The following is a 19,195-nucleotide window of genomic DNA, read 5'->3' on the forward strand; positions in this document are numbered from 1 at the left end:
CACTGAAACTCAGAGTTTATATTAACAATCTTATTCTAGTGAGATTTTAAGGTCTGGTTCAGCACTCAGTTGTCTCCCCTTTCCTGATTGTTTCTCTCTCGTTCAAAACAAGCAAATACAACATATATCTTCTCTGACTTCAAGTGTGTCATGAAGAATTATGGCTTTAGATGTAAGGGCTTTTTAGATTGGAAACAGAGGAAGGGATTACTTTATCTCTATAAAATAGGTCCTCCTTATGAGACATTTGTATATGCATGCTTCATTCTGCTCTGTTTGTTTGCTTTTAACCACTGTGGGAATAACTCAATAGCTTATGGTCACAGAGAAGCTCCCTAATCCCTGGAAAAACAGTTGTCTAGCCTGCAGTTTATAAGCTACAGTACAGCTAATGTGTCAGCAGTTGCCACGGATTAGAAATACTGCTTCTTTTAATATTCTCTTTATGATGCTTCTCCTAGGTACAGGGGTTTCCAAATACAGGAGCAGAGCTAGGGCTGGCATGCCTGGCATCCTCCAGTGAGGAACTCTGCTCTGCACCTTAATGAACATCTCCTGGGCTGACTGGTCTCTAGGGTGCTCGGACTATTAGGCTAGACTGGGGTTTACAGCAGGTTAAGCAAGAGGGCTGACTAAGAATTTGTCAGAATAAATCAAATATTAAAGACTGATTAAATATTTTACGATCTTTTTACTTAGGCTTTGATTTGAAGTTTACTTCATCTGCTAGCCAGAGATCTGCTGAAGGTTAATTGATGGAGGAAGAGTAAATAACAGCTGATGCTGCTGGCCCTAAGTATGCAAGGCATTTAGGAGTATTCCTAACCTCAAGTGTGCAGTCACTGATGTGCTCATTTGTCTCACTAGGTTAGTGTCACTAGGGCTCAGATATGTGATCAAATTACTGCTGTGAAAGTGGTTTAAGCTTATGTGTTTTCCCTTGTATTGTATATTTGCACGTGTCTCCAGTGACACCAAGTAATCCTTTAAATTGTGTTAATTTGATCATGCATCCGAGTACCCAGTGCAGCAAATTGGGATAGGTGGCTATGGAAAGTGGAGATGATGCCTCTTAGAAGACAGATAACTCCTATGGAGGAGAGAGACATCCAGCAGAACTCAGTCTACCAGGATTAGAGTATAAATCTCTCCCCTTTCTCCTTCTACAAAATCAATGGTTTGTAACTTATAAATGTGACCTAACAAATTGCTTTTGCAGACTTTGGGCTTTTTTTCTTATTTTTGTAAAGTGAAAGAATTAACGATACTCTTAAAATTGTTGGTTAATTTTTGGCTACCTGACTGGGCCAGTACCTCTTAAAGTCCATCCAGAGAGAGCTCAAAAAGCAATTCAGAAGCTCACCATCCAGCAAGAGCCCCCATCATATTTGGGGTTTGGAGCTGAAAACTTAAAAGCAATCCAAATATTTAGTTTTAGGGAAGTACTGCTGAGATTGTATCTGAGCTCCTTTTCAAGGGAACTTTGGTAAGGGTTTACACATACCAAAGTACAATTTATGTAAAGAGCGGGAAGAGTTATTGGACTGATCATTTTTAATAGAGATTCCTTGTCTTTAATACAGAGCTACACAACAGAACTTAATAGCTTGTGGCAAATAAATAATTTACACATGGATTGTGTCTGAATACAAATGCATACATAAAATATCACAGACTTAATGAAGGTGCTGGTTTTTTAGAAAATCAATTTAATTGATTTTGCTGATAGGTCTGCATTAATATTTTCGTAAGCTCCATTTTGCTTTACCTGTACACGTGGTACCAGTTGTGATTTGTAAGGGAGGAAGGGAAAACTCTGCAAATGCAGTTGGAAACTCAGCACACAGAGCATAGGTAGTTTTGAAGTGTCTGGGGTAAGACATTCAGAAGTAACACTCCACCGTGACCCAGTGGAGGGGCTCACTCACAAAGTACTCCTTGGAAAAGGTCAACCTCTCAGAACACTCATGACTATTCAGGGTGTTTTGCAGCATTTGAGCCCAATGAAGCTGGTAATGAAGAGTTTTCCCCTTAACGCTGAATGCGTCGGGTTGTTCAGCTGCAATAAGCTTGACTTGTGTTTGGCTTGGGCTCCTACCAGAGCAGGGAGAAGACAAGGGCTGAAGGAGGTGGTCATTGTTGTGGCAGATGCACAACTGCAGCCAGGAGAACAGTGGTCGTATGGAAACATGGGGCATATTTCACAGGGAGAGGCATGGGATGATGGCTGCTTTACCCTTGGGAACACCAGCTTATCTGATGGGCCTGAAAGCTGCTTTTCACTACTTTTCACCCAGAGCTTGTCCTACCTCCTGTTGACACACTGTTTTTTATTGTCAGTAACTCACAAAAGCTCTGCATTTTAGAAGAGTGCATAGGCAGCTGCCAGGGCTGGGCTGGCGGGCCCACAGAGAGCGGCGGGGATGCCGAGGGTCAGCCGCCACCCACCCCTGCTGTGCGCCCCACGGGGCCGAGCCGGCCCGCCTTACCTTTGGGGTGCCAGGGGTCCGTGAACTCGTACTTCCCCACGCCGATCGTCCGCAGCATCTGCACCCCATTGGTGTTGTCCGGGCCGCCTGCCGCCGCGTTGGGGGGCAGCGGGGCGGCCGCCTGCCCGTTGGTGGTGGGCGCGCTGCTGGGCAGGGCGGCCGAGGGCAGGGCTGGGGGCGGCGGCGGCAGCATGGGGCAGGCCAGGTGGCCATTGCCCGCCGCCCCGGGGCCCGGGTGGGCCACTGGGCCCACGCCACTCATGGAGGACATGCTGAGGGGCTGGCTGTTGGTGTACAAGGGCTGGCTCTGGAGGTTGACCACCATGTTGCTGAGGGGCTGGGAGGGCTGCGGCTGGAGCTGGTAGTGGCCTGGCATCAGTGGGAGCTGGGGGGTGACGTGCGGCGGGAGGGAGGGTGTGACTCCGATGACTGGGGCCTGGACGTTGGCGGCCGGGCTGAAGGTGGGCGGCTGTGTCATCCCGTAGGAGTGAGTGATGAGGGTGGGCTGGCTGCCCGCTGCCACTGTGGTGACCCAGGGCGCTGCACCTGTGACATGAAGGAAGGGTGGCAATGGTGGTGGGCTCGGCATGGGCGAGAACAGACATCAACACCCTCATCCTTCCCCTCCCGCACCCGCGGATGACGCCCACACGCCCCGCTGCACAATACCTAAAGCAGTTCGGGATCTGGAGCCATTCCCAAGCAGTAAGTGCATAAAATTGCTGCAGCGATGTGAGTGCAATTGTTAAAATATTCGTCAGGTGACATGCGGCATGTTTGCGGTTTTATGTATTTTGCACTTTATGCAGCTTAAGTGCACACTTCCAAGAAAATTAACCTCTTTCCCTGCTGCGCTTTCACGGCTCCCTGACAAACACTCTGTGTGTATAATAATGGTGCTCCAGCCACTACAAAGACATTGTAATTAGATGTCTGGCTCAGTAGCACAATGTATGATATGTGTCTGGAAGCTGGAAATCATTTCAGGTAGTTCTGGACATAAAAGAAGTCTTAAAGTATTACAGAGTGCCTTTTCCCCTAGTGAAGGCAGAGAAGGAGAAAAAAAAAACCCGCTCTAATGAACTTGCAGCATCTTAATACATTCATATCAGCCCTGGCATAGAAGAAACTTGAGGGGTCTTTACAATGAGGGAAAACCCCTGCTAAAGAATAAAGAAAGGGCTCACAATGAAGTCTTATTTACAGAGGTAAGTGGAGATAGTGCATTGAATTTGCTTTGAACGATTTTCCCTGCTAGAATTACAAATAAGATTAGAGACATACCTGGGTTTTCATTCTCCCTCATCTGTTTAGATGGCGGCTCATCAGTGTCCCAGGGCGTGGACTGATTGATGGGTGTCTGTCCCCACCTGACACTTGTTGCAAGTCCTTGAGGCTGATTTTCAGTCTTGGAAATGCAAGGTGTCTACCAGAGAGAAAGAAAAATAGAGAATAAAAATGTTTTGACTACTGGGATTAATTACGGTTCCTCATAACTAGTAGCTTGCTTGTTTGTTACAGTCCGAGAGGATATCCTAAGATCTTTAAGTATCATTCATTTGGGGGTTGGACTACATGATCTCCAGAGGTCCCTTCCAACCCTAACAGTTCTCTGATTCTGTGATTGTCCTCCAGGCTTGCATGACATGTCCGTATGGAAATACAATATATTTGAAAAAAATTCTTCTGGAAATTTAATACAGCCACCGTAAAAAAAAAAAAAAAGAATCCACAACAAACTAATATTTTCAGAAATAAGTCGCATCATTTTCCATGAAAATAAAAAACCCCAACAGAACACAACCCAGATATGGTAATATCCACTCAGTGGCAGCTACATAAAATAGGACAATCTTCTGTTTGCTCAATCTCTTCCAAAAATAGTGAGTTTTGTTTAGCAGGAGGCAGAACAAGAGAGACTTATTTACAACTGTAGGACAAATTACTATAGAACAGTAAAGAGAAGTCTTCGTATTTACTATCTGTCAACCCTTAAAATTGAATGCCAATAAAAAAAAGCAGCATAACATCACTGGCTGCTAAAGTGGGTATGTTGGCAGGTCTTCAGAGAGGTTAAAATAACTGTAAAGTAGGGGCTGAATAATCATCAAAGCAGACATGATCTGAAAGAGATCTCTTGATGAAGAAACTATCACATGGATTTAAATGCTACACCAGACCCCTGCTGCAATTTTAGGGGACCTTCCCAAACAATCATGCCTTTGCTGAGAAAAGGCTTGTAGAAAACAAGGGTGCTCCAATAGGTCTCATTTATTTAAGTCTGCTGCGTATTTCATTGCTGGAAGATTAAAAGTTTTTTGTTTTGTTTTGTTTTTACTGGTGTCAGAACCTCTAAACCAAGCAAACGGAACCAGCTGCCTATTGCTGAATGAGTATTAAAGAGTGAAGCCATAAAGAACAGGAGACCAGTCTGAGCGATTGCTTGTTTGCCTCACATCTGGGAAGTAATTTAGCTCAGAGATGGGGGTACAGCAGCTCCATAAATGCCCTGGGTCACATTGCACCAATGAAATCTCTGTCAACACCAGCAGCCTATTCACCCATCACCAAGTACCTCAATCACCCCATGAAAGGAAGTCATTAGCAGACCCATTTATGCCCTCTGCAAATACATGCACACCTTCCCCAAGCCAATCAGTCATTCCTCCTGTCTTTATATCCACCGGAGGAGCCTGCTTCCTCCTGCCCTCCCTTCTTCCCCACCAGCACCTCCGCTAGCACCTGCCCTGCTCCAATGTTCCCTCCTTCACCCAAGGGCCCCTGAAATCTCCTGACACCCACCCCCTTTTCTACCTGAGCATTATCCTTGGTGGGCTCTTGGAGTCAGGAGTTGTGTGTGCAGACCTTGACAGAGGACATGGGTTTTGCTGTGCTGCTCTCTTTGCTCACAGAAGCTACAATGGGAATATTTCCCCCACTAGAAATGCTATACTTTGTTAAAAGCAGATGTTCACAAGGAAATGTTATTCTTAACATCTTTTTTCCTATGATTGTTATTTTTTAAAACTCATCAGTTTAATTCTTTTCTATAGTTTGGGGTTGTGGTTTTGGGTTTTTTTAATGTCATTTCTCCAGATTTTTTTTCTATTCTAATTGCACCAAGGACAATGATATTCTGGTTTTAGATTCACATTTACTTCTGTCCCCACCATTTCAACTACCTCTATAACTTTTGCAATTGATATAAAAATGAGTCAGAAAAGACATAAAGAGAGGACATGCAGACAGTCAAGAGCTTCAAGAGCTTTGCTCTATTCATGGTGAAGAAAGGGCAGGAGGGGAAGAAATAAGTCTCAGTTTTGAAATGCTTTCTATTTATAAATTGTCCTGAGAAAATGATTATTCTGAATACCTTTAGCTTTTACATTATACAGGGTCTTTGACACAGGAGGATATAACGCTGCTGGTGGTTTACCAGTTCCTGTTAGCAGTATCCATTTGGATCTAGCTAAACTGTTTAACAGCAGCCAAAGCACTCTGCAGTAGAAAAATAAATAAATAAAAGAACCACCAACATTCTCTGCCTATATATCAGCTAAAATACTTCCCCCAGAAACACCAGTATTTATTCTAAAGTAAAGCTTTAAAAACACATAAATGCAATATAGAGAGATGGGCATTTTTAGGAACCTAAAGGAGGATTCATGACTCAAATCATGCTCTGTGTGTTCCACATGTGCATCTGTGTGTTGCATTCTTTGTTGTATGAACCGGGTTTTACCAGTGGGTTTGAAATACACACTTCTCGTTATTGTGTGGCATTGTCAAGACAGGCAGCATCTTGTTTAACTTTGTTACATCCCCAAGCTCCTTTAAAATGGTGTTGATCTAAAATAAGAAAAAAAAAATACTCCTCTACCTTAAATAATTCAGAACCACACACACATGCTACAATTTTAGAAGAACCCTTTATGTTTTGTCCAGAATGGGTAAAGAAGGGAGTACGTGATACAGCTCTCCTAAATCCTATAAAAATCCAGTTGCCTATTTTGGAACTTGTTTTCCAAAAAACCTAGAGCACCAGACCAGACACGTGTGAAAGTGGTAGAGTCTGCAGCCAAATCTAGATCTAAATTCCTTACTTTAAGCATTAAAAAAAGAGGAAGGAGGTTATCAGGTTTGCTATCAATAAACAATTCTCCTTCACTTTCACTAAATACCAGACCTTTCACTAAACATGCTCACAAACACTGCTTCTTAGAGGCTCAGTGGATTTAAATGCACAAATCCAGTAGGTTGCTTTCAAACTGTACTCCTGAACTTGTGTTTGTTTGATCAGAAAGTGCTTGAGATCAGCTGGTATTGAATCATGACACACGTCCATGAAACACAGACAGTAATGGTGGTGGAAACAGAGAAACAGCTTACTGAACTTCCTTTTAAAATGTATACATACTTCTGGTCTCTGATCTAATTTATGCTTTATTTTTCTTAATACATGAAGGGTTACATTACAAGTGTTACATGTCTCTGATCTGATTGCAGCAATTACCCATTTGCGTCTCTGGAAAGCGAAATTATTTCCAGCATTATCAAACAAAGGAACTTTCTGTCCATTCACTCAGGCCCATGACAGTGCTCTATTTGATGCTTTTAATGTACAACACAAATGACCAAAAAATGGCCTGTATTATGCTAGTTGTGCAGGGGGAAGAGCTGTGTTCCATTAGTGATCGACAGACTTCACAGAAACTAATTGTACTATGTTACACTTTTATCTTTAGCTTTCATGTCAGATGCTTGTTTGAATTAAACATGGAACACATGAAAAGACCAAAAGGTTTCTAAAAGGTCTGTTGAAGCCTGGCTAGTCAACAGCAACATTGGCTAGTTAATTGCCTGAAATTCCTGGCAGACTACAAAGACTACTTAAGGAAGCATCAGCATCTTTCTAGCACCTGTAAAATGTTCAATTTGTGCTCTTTGTCATGGATAGACTACCCCAAAACCAAATCTGAGCATTTTTTACCTCTTTAGTTTGAAGCCACCATTAAGAATCAATAAAATCTTCAGCTGAAGTCTGCATTTCACCACCTGCCACTTTGAACTCCAGCAGGGAGCAGTCTCCCAGTTTTAAGGAAATTAACCACAACACAGATTTACAGGCTGAAGAGAGAAAGACGGAACAATTCTGGAATTACATGAGACTAACACAGTCAAGTTGCCAGACTGTCAATTTTTTGTAGCTCAAGAAGTCATAATTGTTGTACAGCTGGCCCACTGAACCTTATTATATTAACACATTAAAACTTTCAGATTCATGGGGCTTTTCAGGATATCCACAAGAAAGTCTATCAGTTCACACCCATCAGCTGGTGCTAAAGATTGGGAATTACTGATTCGGTCTATACAGCATCAGTTTACATGGCTACTATTAGGTGTTGAGGAAGCATAGCTACAACTAGGTCAGACTTTAAGGCCTAAGCTTTACAAATCTTTAATGAAACGAGACCTAAACTTTTAGTAAGACCTTCTTTACAACAATGGAAACATAAAACCTATTGTACTACTTACAGCATCAAAGAGTATGTTAGTGATCTTAAAAACCCCAACACAACAACTACAAAAATCCAACAACAAAAATTCCAGTACAATCTTCCCCAGGCTCAACACAATCAAGCACTTCCTGGGAGGTCCTTATAAACACACTCGAGCATCTTCCCCAAAGCTTGTGGAACCACTGACATACATCCTGCTATGGCTCAGAGTGCTAAGACCTATTCTAACAGTTTCATGAGCAAAAAATAACTAATCTGGAAAGAGGGATACTATTTGTGATTCCCAGCAATAAAAATTGTTTTACTAAGACCTTCATTTAAAGTGATGGATGAGAAGTAGCGAATCTCTGTTCCAATTTTCCAAAAGAGATTGGGAATGGCAGCTTAATACCAAGATAATGTATCCAATATGCAACACAGTCTATTTTCTCTCCCCATTGAAAATAAAAAGGTTAAGATGCATGCATGCACAGAGGCAAACATTCCCTCCCACAGATTTAGGTTTTATGGCCTGTCATGGGTAAAAGCAACTTCAGTTTAATGAGGGAGTTCCTTTTAAAGCTGTTCTCTATGCCTCTAACTGGTAATGACTGGTGGCCCTGGTTAGGTTTAAAGTCTGAATGTATCTGATGCTCTAAAAAGTTTAGTGGTCTCTGCACCAAAGAGTTTATGGCCTAATTTGTAGTTCACACTGTTAAATATTGCATGAAACAGATATTGTGTGCATGAAACACGCATGTAAAATCTGAACTGTACAGGGATAAATCTTCATCTGGAGTAAATTCCTATATGGCACTGGACAGGACCCAAATATATTTCTGAGTTTAGTCCATGGCCAAAGAAGCTCTTAAGGACAGAAGCAGAGCTTTTAAAGATGCAGTGATGATAGTAATATCTCCATAGCACTGGCTGTGTGGCTGGGCTACAGAAATTAAACTACTGTTTTAAGAGATGGATGTACTGTAATGTATTAAAAACCTAAGAGATATTGACAAGCCAGTGTGCAAGAGGAACAGAAAGAACAGTCCTGCAGTAAAACCTCACTCAAGAACTTGCTCATGGGTGGAGATAAGAACTCATCTACCTTACAGTTCCCATCACCAGGCAATTCTGCAATGACACAGCGTTGTTTTTCTCTTCCCAAAACTAATGTGGGAGCCACAAGAAAGAGAGTAATACAGTTAACTCATAGGAAAAATGTTACTACCCTGCATAAAAGACAAAAGAAGTCTTAGTTCCCTCTTGAACAGAGAGAATAATTCAATATTTAAACTCCTTAAACACCATCCAGCAAGAAGCCACCAGTTAGTGTGAGCTCCGGAGCACTATGGCACAGCCTGCAGAGACACGGCTTAGCAGTGGGGTAAAGTCTGCACCTGCTCTTGCTTTGCAGAGGATTTAAGAACATCCCCACCTCGAGGTTAATGACACAGGCTTGGAGACCCCCAGGTGGGCCCACATCCCTGTGATGGATGCACTCCACCCCTTAAACAAACTGTGGTAGTTTGGTACAGGCTGCGAAGGAAGTAAAGGTCTGATCCATGTCCAGGCCAAGAACTTCTCTAGTTTCAACTTGTTCTCTGAAAAACCATGAAGGAAACAGTGACACAAGTGAGCATCGATGCACATGAGCTTGGAACACTGATCATGTGATTAACACATGAATAGCTGGTGGCTTTTTCAAGACTCATTAATCAAGGAGCAAAGAAATTTGCAGATACAAGGAGACTCACGCACACCTTTTCCATTGCATGCAATTTGACTATAAGCCAACCACTTTATTCCATATATACGACAGCCTAAGTGAGCCTTCTTGAGCTCTTCTGGCCAGGCAGCCTGGTTGCTCGGTGGTGATCTCTCCTTGAGCTGGGACACCTCTCAAGGAGGCTCCTTGAGACAGAGAGACCTTTAACTAACGGCAGATCTGTCAGGAACCTAAATTAATACTAATGAAATATTACTAATTCATGTAGCTGCTCAATATTAATTATTATAAACTTACTATAGATAATTCCATTAGATATACCCATTGTCCAAGTCTGAGACTAAGATTGGACCTAACTGCACCAAGGCTCCATAAGGAGTTTAGAAAGCAAGCGGGTCCACTCTGAACCTTGTGACTCAACAGGAGGCTCTTCCTCACTCTTTGTATTTCTTTCATTAGATATAGACCTTTGTCTAAGTTTGAGACTCAGAATGTTTTGCACAGAGACCAAGGATGCAAAATGGTAAGGAAGACTCTCCCAATGGGTCATGAGGTACAGAGTGGTGGAACTTGGGTGCAGCCAGGTGCAATCTAACTTGATTCTAACTCAGTTTGCATCTGTGCACTTCTTTCATGCAGTAATTAGTAAGGTGAACCTTGCCATCAAACTTATTTAACCTTTGTAAACCACTGTTAAACTTTTTAAAATTCCACTGAACTCACTGAACTAACTCAGTGAAACACATTGCTGCTTCTCTCTCGAGTGAGGTGCATTCCACCCATTCACAGGAGTCCCAGACCAGCACAGCATCAGTACCTTTACCCAGCTGTGATCCTGGCTCCATGCAGAGCAGAGCTTCTCACTACCCAGTCTGTGAGCTGATAAGAAGGCACAGGTATGAGCATGTCCAGCTTCTTCCCACCACCAAAATCAACCCCAGCTTTCCTGGACTGAGCCTTGGCTACTCTCATAAATAAGACAGCCCAAACTCCCAAGCTTTGACAATGCAGTGGAAGATAACTCTAAACGGGGAAAGGGTCAACTGCTTCTGTCTCATTAACCCTTTCTAAGGCTCATCATCCCCATTAGATGCAGGTTAATGAAGGAAAGAGAAGGAATGAGATTATGGAAAAGGAGACAGAAAGAAGGGATAGAAAAAGGTTGTGAATTGACTACAGGTGGTATCTATTTCTTTCTGGTGGCTGACTGCCCAGTACAACCACTGCTCTCACACCAGTGCTCCAGTCATTAGCTAGGAATGAATGCAGGACCATGGAATGACAAGAAGTGCTTCACAAATGCTACTTTGTATTCCGTCTTGGCAAATTGCACCAGCAGAGGCTCAGGTACTCACCCAGCTGCCTTCATTTCTCAGCGAGAACATCAGGGAACGGAGCTGAGGTATCGAACCAAGGTCCCGGCTGCGACACTTGCTGCTCCAGGACACCAGGGACATCAGCGCACGACACTGGGTTCGAGCACAGAAGCCCCACTTTAGCCTGAGCAGAACCTCCTCTGCTAACACGGTCTGCATGCAGATCAACCCCAAATCAGAGCAAAGCTACGAATGCAAAATCATCTCACGACGGAGGAGAAAACACGCGGCATTGGTAACAACGCGGCAGCTACAGAGAACATGCACTGCGCAATGCGAGAGGGCTCTCAGAGATCCTGCAGGCATCCCATGGCACGGGCAGATAAATACAGTCCATCATAAGTGCTTTTGTCAGAGGGCTTAAGGAAATATGGGCAATAATGGAGTAAGTGCTTGTCAGACCAGAATCCCAAGGGTGCACAAAGAATGTTGCCCTTGTGTACTGGCAAAGCTATTGAAGAACAAGCTAAAGGCAGACTTCTTGAAAACTAAACATCTATCTTGAATGCAAATACTGGCCATTGCTAGGTTCAGAAGTCACTCCATATGGCATTTTCATGCCAAATTTCCCATGGAATTCTTTTAATTATCCAAACAGGACCCCAAATTTCATTCTGGATCAGGGCTGAAGCATTAGAAAGAGAGGAATACTTAGGAAGTAAAAGGCTCCAATCCCAGTATTAAGTTACTGCTATAAAAGTTCCTTTTTGTTGTATTGGATGCCGACATTTTACATTCAAGCCCTCTGAACTCAATGTTTCAATTGTAGTACACACTCCGTGGCAGGAAAGTGCATGTTCTCTGCCTACACAGCAGGCACATAAAAAGAAAGGGGAAAAAAAAGAAAACCAATATAAGCCTGTGAGTGTTGAACAGTGCTGTGTGATATTACTGATTTATTAAGTTGGCTTGATCAATAAGGCTATCATCAAGGGCACATTTAGTTTGCACATAAATTTCACTTTCTAACAAGCACTTTTGTGTGCTCACTTTATTTTCCATAATCTGATCCAGGTCTCAGGAAGCTTTCTTTAAGGGAGAACAGAGAATTCTTTTTCTAAAAAAAGGATCAAAGTATACTCAGTCAACTCTCAAACAAAAGGACAGTCAGTACTGTAGAAACAGCATGCTTACCTTTCACAGCACAAAGAAAAATAAGCCTATAGGTCTGGATTTATCACTGCCTTAAGTTCATCAACATCAATTGAGCTATTAAGTCGTGGCTGAATTTGGCTCACAGCAATTAAAAAATTTCAACTTTCTCTGAATGACTTCCATCAGTAACATGCTAATTTAATGCATAATTTAAACTCTGCTGTCCTTTAATTCAGCATTTGTAAATAATTAAAAAAGAACTAAAAATCCTTTTGCATTTATAAAGATGACCCCTTCCCTCTTTTTCTACTGCAAAACAAAAATGACTTTTCAATCAAGAATTTATTTATTCTTTATATCTGAAAGTAAAAGCCATCGAAAAGATGAGAAACTGATTTACAAGATAAAACAATTAGCTCTGGGATATGTACATTAAGACTAATAAATTTCACATCATATTTTAAGGAGTGGAGGAGGAATCCCAGATATATTAGACTTTATTCAAATTCTACTGAAATGTTCAATTAAGACTGTCTTATGAAGGTAAGTTATGCAGTCACTAAAATGCAGATGTGAAAAACAGCATTAGAGTGCTATTTCTCTCAGAGACTATACACTTTAATAATCCATCCCTTTTTCTACACCCAAGATAACATCTAAAATCTGGGTATTCCTGTAATTGCACTGGTCTTGTTAAAATTTTTGGTTGTGTAGGAGAAACACAAATGTATTCCACAGTAAAAATACTACAATAATATACTGCGTTCCCTTTTATCCCAAAATCAAGTATCTCAATGATTCTTATTAAAACCTTTTTTCGTCTTCTATTAAAACCATTTTCTCTGTGCAGACAGATGAAAATGCAAACTTTTAAGACTCAAACAAGTTTGTGCAAAACCAGCTCAAACCCATCAATCTCCTAGCTGGTTCCTAAAAGAAGGTAAACATTCCCCAAGCTGTTCTGACCAGACGTGACTGGCAGATCCTTTTTGGGAAGGAGGTCTCCAGATACAACCCTGTTTCCATTCAGATTCAGAGCTTTAATAACACAAGAAGTTCAGTGCAGGATCAGTCAGTGAGGCAGTCCTTTACAGCAGAGTGCTAATATATGGTTTTGCTGGAAACACAGTCACTGTTTTCTCCAATTTTTCTGCTCTGTAGGTTTTACATCAAAGCATTCTTGCTTGTTTTGTTTCCACATCTCCATGCTACCAGTAGGAAGCTGCCCAGTCCTCCTGTTTTCCTTCAGCAGAACGGATTCGTAGACTAGCATGACTGCCTCAGGTGCCTCAACCACCATCCTTCTACAAGATTTATGGCAAACATTGCATCCCAAGATATAAATCTACCAAATGGCTATTAGACATACTTTGCTGTCCACAGCCACATGATTTAAAGCAAAACTGATAATGGTATAGCTTGGGCTAGCGTTAGTAGTATGCCTGTCAGAATTGTGCTACATTGCCACACATTTTTTCCAGACACCTCATTCTGATTTTGGGTGTGAATCCTTCAGTATTACTCTTTTCATGGCAACTCATGATGCTAAACAGTCCTCTGTCACCCAAGGATAAATGGGTACTATAACGATTAAGCTCTACTTACATTTCCTTCACTGCTTTACATTCCTTTACTTTTTATTCTTTTAAGATTGAATTCTTCTAGGCATCCAGTTTGAACCACTGGACTAACTAAGAAGAGGAAATCCAGCAAGGTTGGGGAGTTTTGCCAAAGACTTCCCTGTTTTGGAAAATCCCTTGTTATGTATCTTTTAAAGAAAATTCATGTTACAAAAAGCATAAAACCTCACACTCTCTTTGCTCCCAGGAAGTTAACACAAAGTAAAACCACCTCTAAAAATAATCTCCCACTCAAGAAACTTCAAGGTGACAGGGAGAGAGAGAGGGGTTATTGTAAGCACTAAATAACACAGGTTGGTTCTGTAAGCCATGAAGGGAAGGACAAGCTAAAATTAAATGACCTTTGGTAGGGATACCTCACCTACAACAGCAAGTTGTTACCCGATCTTCCTAATTCTTCTCCTCTGCTGTTGCAGGTCATGGTCCATCAGAAGCTGCTATGCCTTCTAGGATGGGTGCAGGGCACACAGTGTCCTTGTGTCCCCCCAGGGTGAACTGCCAGGCATGTCAGCCTGGGTCATTGCAGGTAATACCCCTTAAGAGGCGGCATGTCCCCTGCTGAACCTGCTGTGCCTTTCAGAAGAGGCAAGGGGAGTTCTAGCTGTTCTTGTGCAACCATTGCCTCCAGAAGACAAACTGAGCCTTGGTTTGTTGTAATAAAACTTCAGTTATAACACAAATCTATAAATATCTAACAGTGCAGATCAAAATGGCCGACTCTGGTCACAAGTATTGATCAGCATGAGAGAAGAAGCAAAATGGGGCCACAGACCTACTCCAAAAAAAATCCAAGAAGGATGCTTTCCACACAACAGATAGAGATCAAAATAATCTTTGTTGTGAATCCAAAATTCCTTTCCACCTATGGCACAGTTTTTGGAGTGACAGTTAGCTTCAGACAAGCTCTGATTATACCAGCTTATCCACATGTTATTAGAACAAAGCACAGAGACATATCTTGTTTTTTATGCTTATCGATGATTCTGTGCCAAATTCAAACACTGATCACATGTTGAGTTTCTTAAAATCACTGAGTTAGCAAGAAAGTTGAGCCATTAAGCAAGATCTTCCACCAAGCACACCTGTCTCAGAAAGGGTAACTGAGTTTGTGACATTAAGATGCTTTGAGAGAAGATATAAAGTTGGACTGAATGGTAACTGTAGGTCCCTTCCCAGTGAACTACTTCCATTCCATTCCATTCCATTCCATTCCATTCCATTCCATTCCATTCCATTCATTAAATAAGCATATGTATATAGATGTATATGTATCTCTTCCCCTTTCTAGTACTGAGCTGTGGATGTTACAAAATGTTCATCTTCTAAAAGTAGTCCAAGCTTCATGTACTGGGGAAGAGAAACAAGAGGTAAAAGCTAACAGACCTGCTGAGGGCCTGCTTTTCTAATGCTGCATTTGATTAATTATATCATTTATTTTCAATGACTGGTTCAATCAATTCTGATCAAATTAACAAAGACAATGATCAGAAATACCAGACTAAAACACAATACAAATTATTTGGTTCCAGGGGATCCAATCAAAGGAAACAGGATTAAATTAACCAGTGATCAGATTAAGGAGAAGTTGCTGTATAAAGTCAGAAATGTATTAGTACTTCAGGCCATTTGCTGTGTCTGTAGGTTGCCATTTCCCTCTCTTCCTAGAGTTCTCAATAAGCTTTAAACAAAATTGAGTTTTCTGGGTATTACAAAGTGGAAGAAATAATAATAATAATAATAATAATAATAATAATAATGCCATTACTATTATTTCACAGTACCACAGTATGTGGGGCTCTGCCACAGTAGGCACCCTCTAAAGAAAAATACATCCCCATACATCCTCCTTCCCCAGCAGTCTGTACCTCAAGGAGTTTACAGTCTATGTGCACTACACAGAGATCAAAAGGTGACAGAATATCAGGATACAATCAAAAAGACAGAAAAACCCATTTAATTCTACAACGTTAGTAAAGCACAAAGATGAAAAATCTACTGTTCAACAAGGAGTGTTAATGAAAGTTGCCAGTGATATAGCTGAAAATGTAGTTCTTACCTAAAAATGAAAGTAAATACAGGTACCACAGGAGAAGTACTTCTATTTGCTATGTACTAAGCTAAATCTCAAGTAGCTGACAAGGTCCTACAGCACTGAACAGAGATTTACCTTCAAATGCCTTGGGCTCATGCTGGTTCAACTGGACCCATCAGTGACCAGCGGCAAAGGGACTTTGTGTCTGATGTGAGGCAAAAGAAAGGCTGGGGACGTCAGGAGCCAGCTCATTTGGAAGTAATTGGGGAAACATAAATGCTGAGTTAGATTGAAACCAAACTCAATTCCTGCCCTCTTTTTGTGCTAAGAGATTCATTTAAAAGATAAATGAGGGATGTGGAGAGGTACTCCCTAAGGACTGTTAATAAAGCAACTTTAGAATGCTGGCACGCTGTTCTGCTTGTGAATCCTGGCCCCACATGCTACATGGGATAAGGAAGGACACTGGCCTGGATGTACCGCTCACATGGCAGAAGTACTCAGCAGCACAGTGAGAGAAGAAACCTACACTGCCACTGATCCCACTGTGCATACTGGGGGCTAAAGCAGAGGGTTTACTCAGCTTTCCAAAACGGTAAGAAAAAGAGCTGCTGTAACCTCAACAGAAGCCAATGCATGTGTAAGCAGGTCAGATCCAAATCAACAAATCCAAATCTTTGTCTCTTATGAAGCATTCAGGAGCTGTACAGGAAGACTCCCCCACTATCACTGGTGCAGTGTCACTTCCATCTCTAGGTATGCTCTGTTGGTAACTGCCAGCAGACAACACGCCCATCCTGTCATCCAAGAGGGCACTTGTGATCACCCCCGGACTTTCCTGGCATGCAGGGAACAGGCCAAGCTAAGTGTTGTGGTGAGTGGTAGCTGACCTCTGGAGCGTAAGATGGTCTTTGTCCCGAATGAAACCACCGGAGACATGAGGCAACCACTGCTGGTCAGCAAGGCTGATGTTCACCCATGGGACCTGGTTTGTATGACCATGACCCTGTGGCCTTTCCTTGCAGCTCACTGTTTGCACCAGGTATTGATGCTGAAGGACTGTCCTTGCAAGACTGAACACTTGATGAGCTGCTTTACTTACTGAGCTTGAGAAGGTATTTAGAGAAACATCCATCTCTCCCTTCCCACAACTTAAAGACTTAATATTTTATCTTTGTTTTCAGCTATGACAATGAGTAAATTTTAAAGCATCAGCTCTTCTCAGCCAAAAGACATTTGGCACTATGATTAAGAATGTATTATTTTGTCTCTTCTGCCCCCTTAAAGAGTAACTTATTTGTATGTACAGGCTTTTTCTCACGCTCTGCCTTACTACATTCTTTTTTCAATCTCATTGCAATTTTTTTCATGAGTATTCTAAGTTTCATTTTCTTACTTTATTTTCCCCATGTGTCTATCTCTCTCTTCACCCTTTCTATCACGCTCTCTCCTAAGTGAAATGAGAACCCAATTATATTCCTGTTAGAACTGAACTTTCAAATCCATCATGTGCTAGTGGGCTCAAAATTAGGCAAATAAATTCCCTCAACCCTACAAATGAAATTGAGTCATTGCATATGTTCTTTTAAGAGCACAAAGATGTCAAGTATTCACCCAGCTGTCACAAAATATGATGAGCAGGCTCTTTGAATTCATATACATTTTCTAAATCATTTGTCAGATTTAACAATAATGCTAATGGATCCAAAAGTAAATTCTAATCTATCCTAAATATCTGGTTATTATTTGTATTACAGTAGGACTCGGAATTGTCAGTTGAGAATCAGGGCACAATCTCTATGCATTTCATGCACAAAGATACTTTGGATGATGTACAGGTATTATTTTGCACTTTTTCAAGTTTTATCTCATTATTTTAACCAACAGCCTCCTCATAGGTGTACTCAATTTCATTTAAGAACAAAAGTGCCAGCAGCTTGTAAGTATCACTACCTAATGTGTCGGCTGTTGAAACCCGGGTCTCACATTTGGTAAAGCCAGCAACTGTCTCCCAAAGGCAGAATTTGAAGGCAAAATCTTTCACACAGGTCAGGCGTTGCTCACGTTTCGTTTTGGTCAAAGCTCATGATGAAAAGAGAGCAGAGCCAGATCAGCCTCAGCACAAGGATGGGCACCTGCAGAGAGCTGCTGATGCCAGCAGGTTGGACATTTCACAGCGCACCTGTACCTGGTCTGTGTGGGGCCAGCACCTCCCAAACATGTAGGACTCGCTGCCCTGGCATTGAACACTGGTACAGGACTTCTCCAGGGGCCAACTCAACACACTCAGGGAATCTGTGATGGGGTGAACATATCCTGGGAGTTGTTCTCTACGTACTACCCTGGCTGCTTTTCTAAAAACCTATTAGGGCACTGCTTTAAGCAGGAGGGCAGCAGATCCTGGCTGTCAGTGATAATCCACTACCAAAATCAATATGGTTGGCAAGCTTGCTTCACAGATTTACGATCAAAGAGCTCATTTCCCAAGAATGTGCTGTCATTCCCGTTGTCTTGGCCCAATTTCAACTCCAGTAATTACATTTTTGCCTGCCTAATATTCCCCTCTCGCTTTGAGGAGATGCGGGAGCCCTCTCATCCAGTCCCATGTTGTTTCACTGCATCATGGCCACATTCAGCATCAAGCTGGACACGTGGAAACAGCTTTCCCTGATCACATTTTATACAGCAGTTGCTGCCTAAAAAGCTTTGTAATTCTTAAAGAGGTGAAAAGTGTAAGATACTCTTGTTTCTGTTACTTAAAAATGATTTATTTGCCTCTGGAACTAGTCATCTAGAGACATATTTTAATTTCCTTCTCTTTCATGAGTAAATTTGTACATTGAAATTATTTACCAAAGGTTGAACGAGGTAGGTCTCGGTTTTATTTTCGTTTTTTTTTTTTAGATTTCATTACTAAAAGTAAAATAGCTACAAAATGTGACTCTCTACAGCTTTTCAACACCAAGCTTGAGGGAGTTCAAGCCCTTTCAGAACTAGCCAGGAGAGCTAACTCCACTGGTGAACTAAAAATCTGTCCTTCTCAGTGGAATAAAATTCCGGTTTACAGCTGCATAGGGCATAAAACAGGAGGTTTAAACTTGTGACATTTCATGTCTGGAAAAGCTGTCACACACCCAGCACAGCATCTTACCTCGAGCTCTAAGCCCAGGGACATCAGTAGCATTATCTGAACTGAAAGAGTACCAGAGGGAAAGAATGGTGTATCTAAAACACTTTTAAAACCTCCCAAAATCTTTCCTGTATTCAGAAAACAGGCGTTTCCCCGATGGGAAGAGAGCTCTATTTCCAGCTGTATGTGTTTGCAATCTTACTTCTCAG

General features: G+C 41.8%; 1 protein-coding gene across 3 annotated transcripts in view; it reads right to left on the minus strand.

Annotated features, from left to right (window-relative positions):
• KLHL29 (kelch like family member 29) overlaps window positions 1-19,195 on the minus strand; it is a 395,104-nt gene that overhangs the window by 134,674 nt on the left and 241,235 nt on the right. For 2 of the 3 annotated variants that reach the window (XM_042032874.1, XM_042032872.1), the window contains exons 4-6: window positions 11,069-11,182; window positions 3,774-3,915; window positions 2,490-3,035 (exon numbers count right to left, since the gene is read on the minus strand). In XM_042032874.1, coding sequence (XP_041888808.1) covers window positions 2,490-3,035; window positions 3,774-3,915; window positions 11,069-11,182 — 802 coding nt within the window. The remainder of the gene's footprint in view (window positions 1-2,489; window positions 3,036-3,773; window positions 3,916-11,068; window positions 11,183-19,195) is intronic. The other variant, XM_042032873.1, reaches the window with a different exon arrangement.

Source organism: Corvus kubaryi, unplaced genomic scaffold (genome assembly GCF_017639235.1).
Source record: "Corvus kubaryi isolate FWS band 111438036 unplaced genomic scaffold, C.kubaryi_AGA036_p1.0 37354, whole genome shotgun sequence".
NCBI lineage: Eukaryota > Metazoa > Chordata > Aves > Passeriformes > Corvidae > Corvus > Corvus kubaryi.